The sequence below is a fragment of the Cajanus cajan genome, chromosome 1, assembly GCF_000230855.2.
Source record: "Cajanus cajan strain Asha chromosome 1, NIPB_CcT2T_4, whole genome shotgun sequence".
Lineage (NCBI taxonomy): Eukaryota > Viridiplantae > Streptophyta > Magnoliopsida > Fabales > Fabaceae > Cajanus > Cajanus cajan.
Genome location: NC_138517.1, coordinates 15976209 through 15981237, shown reverse-complemented (window position 1 = coordinate 15981237; position 5029 = coordinate 15976209). Strand labels below are relative to the sequence as shown.

The 5029-nt window shown below is 29.9% G+C and overlaps 1 protein-coding gene across 1 annotated transcript; it reads right to left on the bottom strand.

The window, feature by feature from the left end:
- Positions 1-1252: 1252 nt before the first annotated feature.
- LOC109804229 (heavy metal-associated isoprenylated plant protein 39) lies at positions 1253-2415 on the bottom strand. The gene is made up of 3 exons (XM_020366021.3): positions 2256-2415; positions 1909-1984; positions 1253-1769 (listed from the first exon to the last, which is right to left on the bottom strand). The coding sequence occupies exons 1-3, from the start codon at positions 2262-2264 to the stop codon at positions 1537-1539; spliced, it is 318 nt and encodes a 105-aa protein (XP_020221610.2). The 5' UTR covers positions 2265-2415; the 3' UTR covers positions 1253-1536.
- Between the last annotated feature and the right edge of the window lie 2614 nt (positions 2416-5029).

Here is a 5029-nt window from a genome sequence, read left to right as displayed (position 1 = left end):
TGTGTGATTTCCAGTATCATCGCAATTGCGGTCCGATGCCGTTGCGGACAAGGCCGCAACAGCAATATTGCGGCCGCAACACGTGTTGCGGTCCGCAATTTAAAACCATGATGAAGACAATTATGAATTATCACTAGAATGTGACCCACAAACAGAACAAATTGTTGAGGAAGAACCTAACACACACCAGAATCCCCTTCAGCCTATACCCACATAAGCACCAGACCAAAGAAGCCACTTGAGTACTTAAAGGATTATCAATGTAATTTTAATTTTACCAATACATCTTCAAAAGTTAAATATCTTCTATATTCAGTTATGTCTTACCATAATCTGTCACATACTTACTCATCCTTTGCATGTCTCTTTCTTCACATATTGAGCCAAGTTCCTACCTAGAGGCCATCAAGCATGATTGTTGGAGAAAGTCTATATAGTGTGAGATATCAGCTTTGGACTCAAATAACTACATCTCTACCAAAGGGCAAGGCTGTCATAGGATGCAAATGGGTGTTCAAAATAAAACACAAATCCAATGGGACTGTTGAGAGATACAAGGCAAAGTTAGTGACAAAGGGATACACCCAAACTGAAGGCATCAACTATCTTGATACTTTTTCTCTAGTAATCATGCTTGATGGGCTCTGAGTAAGAACTTGGCTCTGATATCATATCAAAATAAAAGCCATAATGGAGGATGAATAATAAAGGCAATAATAGAGTATGAATAATTCACTGCATTTTCCTCTCAGTGTTACAAGAAATAAAGAAGGCCTATATATACAGAATGTGCTACCTAGGTTGACTTAACAGAATTTGTACTACCCAATAAAAAATAAGACAATTGTACAAGGAATCAAATATAGTGAGAAGAAAAAGGCAATCGAATGTTGCAAGAACAACAAAAATAAATAACAGAATTGCATAATAGGAAATAACATAATTGCAAAATTGATGATTTGTCAGTTCCCTTTTAGAAGTCGTCTACATTCTTTGATAACATGTGTAAATTAATGCATCAAACACTCAAATAAATCCCAAGGCTTAGAGGTTGTTAAATACTCCGTATAAGACTTAAATAATTCTCCATTCTTGAGCTATTTTAATTTTTAAAAGTGATCGTTCTAGACCAATCCATTTTCAATAATATAATTGTTGAAGTGGAATAAATTTTAAAATTTTAAATTGTGGCATATATAATCATTGATAAATTATAGATGAATTTAAATTTCCAATGATCAAAAGAGATACATTAAGAAAAACATTTCCAATTTCCACTCGAATCTTATATATGAAAAACACCAACTTCTTGTCTACATTTTACAAAATGACGAAGAAAGTCAAATCCTACGCGTGTCTACTCCCATGGAAACAATACAATGGTCTTCAATATACTAGACCAAGAAAAATATAAATAAAACCCACAAAAATGGCTATGATATATGATTTTATTAAACTTAAAACTATTCTACATAAAATTTAATTAGCATACACATCCACTACTCTATTCTAGGATTCTCTTCAAATTAAACCTTTTTAACTATACATTGTGAGTGGTGGTGTCATATAATAATAGAGTGGATAAGCTTCATAGGGGTTGTGAGGAACAGGTACTTCTGCTGGACCCTTCTTCTCTTCTTTTGCTGGTCCAACTGAAACTATTTCAGTGCGACACACCTTTCTTAGCTTGCACACTGCACTCACTGCATCAACGTCCCCAGATAAGGTCATCTTCTTGACTTTCATGTCAATAGAAACTGATTCAACCCCTGCAAATACAAATTTGTTATACAACCATTGAATCCTTGACACTGTTATATATACATAATATATATGGATATTATTAATTTCTTATATATCAAACTTGAAACGAAAGCAAAGTTGCAGCACAGTGAAAATGATTTATACCTGAAAGGCCAGATGCTGTCTTCATAGCTTTTCGCTTGATTCTATCATCGTGTAAGTCCACAGTTAACACTACTTTCTGTTACAAAACAAATATCAAAGTTTTAAGAACCAACAATTACTTCTATGTCTAGAACATGAAAGAAAATAGTAAACTACGAGTCCTAGTGGAAACAAAAGAGAACAAATTTATAACTGAAAATTATTTTTTATTTTTAGTATAAAAACGTTTTTAACCTTTATCAATGAACATGTGAGAAGACTCAAGAAATAGGATTCATGCATTGATTACGTGAGAAGGAGAGCATATAAAAGAGATTGGTTTCATCACATGAGAGTATAGTTCTAACCTTCATCATTGTTAAAAGCTTGCTAGTGAGAGTAAAAACCAAGAACTCTTTGGTGACAAATGCAAAGGAATGTGAAGAGGTAATCTATGATTTTTATTTTGCTAATGAAGTTGTGATAAGTATGATTGAGGTTGAGCAATATTTATAGTTGCATGACGTGATGTGTTGTATCACTTGTGTGAGACATAGTCGAGTCAGTCAACCATGTCAACGCTCATAAAGTACAGTCTTCAAAAGTTTATATGTTTGAAGTATTTCACGCGGCAGAAAATTTTTTTTTTATATCTTTAAATTTTGATCGTACGCGTCCTTAACAATGATACAGTGTTCCTTCGCGGAAAGTGAATCAACGAGAAGGGTAATCATTGAATGCTTTTTTAACTTTTGATTTGCTTCGTGGATATATAACCAGAAACGACAAGATAAAAAAGATGTACTTTGTGTGGGTTGGAGTTGAACTTCCGGAAACTCACGTTAAATCTAAGACAATTCTCCTCTTGTATTTTTTTTTTTTTTTTTAGTTTTGGTAGGTGAAAAATGTCATTTACATTGTTTCAAACATGCACATAGTTAATTAAGTTGGTACAAGGATATCGGTAAACACTTTTAAAAAGAGAAAATAGAAAATAAAAATAAATTTCTTTATAAGTTAAAACTAATTTATACATAAATTAAAAATAAAATCTTAGATAAATAAATAAGAGGAAAATATTTTCTAAAAATTACTTTTTAAAAAAATAGAGAAAAATTAAAATAAATTTATTTATAAGATAAAATCAACTTATTCATGAATTAAAAATAAGACCTTTAAGAAGTTAATAATGGAGATTTTCAATAAATAACTTGTGCATAAACCAATTTTAATTTATAAAGAATTTTTTTTATTTTACTTTTGTAAAAGTACTTACGAATCAATTATCTAGACAAATTCATATTTTAATACATAATTTTATACACTTAATTAATACTTATTATTTTTTATCTTTTTTATCACATTATCATTTATAATTATTTTTATTATTTTTTTCTCCTTACTTCACGTGTTTAACAGATACCATTAGAGATTACAAAACAGGTCATGGTCTCTGAGTTAGCTTGTTAGCTACCAAAAATTGGCAATTAGGTTGGATATTTTAGCTCTCGTCCTCCAAGTCAAATGGTGGATCAAGACACATTAGCTTATCGACCCACCTAATAAGACTTATTATGTGAGTAATTTGTAATTTTTTGTGCTAAATATGATATGTATTTGCTTTATTTTATTCTATGCAATTTGAGATTTTTTTTTGTGTAAGAAATTTGTTGAAAGAATTATTATTATTATTATTATTATTTTGTTATAATTTAAAATATATTTTATTATTTAGGTATACTAATTTATGTGGGTCTTATAAATATTGAGAAAGAAATATATTAAAAGAAGTATCTAAAATAAATATACAAACATTTTTTCTTTAACTTTTTTGCTAGTCAACCCACCAATTCATCATTAAGCAAAGTGGGTTAAGACATTCAATCTATTTTTACTTGAGGACTAACTTAATCCGACCCTTTTTTGGTGGGTCAACAATAAAACAAACCTAAACAAATTGAAATGAATCATTTTATTAAATCTAAATATCATTGGTATCCAAAATTTATTTTTGAAAGCTAAATGATTGCAATTGAATTTTGTATTTTGAACATACATACAAAATTCATTAGTTCTCTTTATATCTCTCATTCAATCACATCATATTAGATTATATTTTCACACTTTTATTTCTTTTCTAAGTATCATATATCATTTAATTAAGTGCCAAAAAAAAGAGCAATTTTTTGGGAATTTTGATTTTGAAGAATGTTTTAGTGGCTCACAATGTCGCCAATATGCTTAGCAAAAGTTTGTCGTCTCTACACAAGTTTTTTTTTTATTATTCTTTTTTAAGCTTGGCATATTCAAAGTTTGGATCCACAAATTCCTTGTCAAGATGATGATGATCCTCATATGCAAAACGCATCCAAGGATGCCAAACAAAAGAAAAAAGAGTGAGAAACATCTCATTCTACCTACCGGTATGAGATATAACCAAATATTCACACAAAAAAGACAACATAAAAAAATAACTTATCAACATAGCATTAGTAGTAATTATCTGTAAGAATAACTCAACATACTAATAAGTCATGTTTCACACGAATGTAATGAACTCAAAACAGGGAACACTACAATTATCACGTCTGATGCCATAAATGTGCACTTAGTGCAACACCAGTTTGTGAAAATCCAACAAAATATGCAAAAATTGCACAAGTTGAATCTCAAAACTCAAAACTCCAAACCAATCAATAAAAATCATTAATAAAGCCTAATTTTACATAATTAAACCACCAATTACACCACTTAAACATCCTTTTATCAAAACATCATCAATTTTTCACTTTATACTTTAATGGTTCTTACATGAACTGCAAACACTCAAGGTTCACATATACTTCAATCTACATGGAATTTATTATGCATATAACACAATCATCACATTTAAGGCATATAAAAAAAATATAAAGCACAAATTCACAATTCATAAATTAGAATTGGGATTTCTCCCTCCCAACATATATGAACAGATAAGAGATTGGAAGTCAATCTCTCTACCTAGTATACAACTCACACCCTAAAGTGATATACACACTCATTTTATGAAATTATAATTTTAGCATATCTCCTATATCCCAGATTATGTTCCACTATATCATGTATATCCAATCTTGTGTATCAACACTATATTATGGTT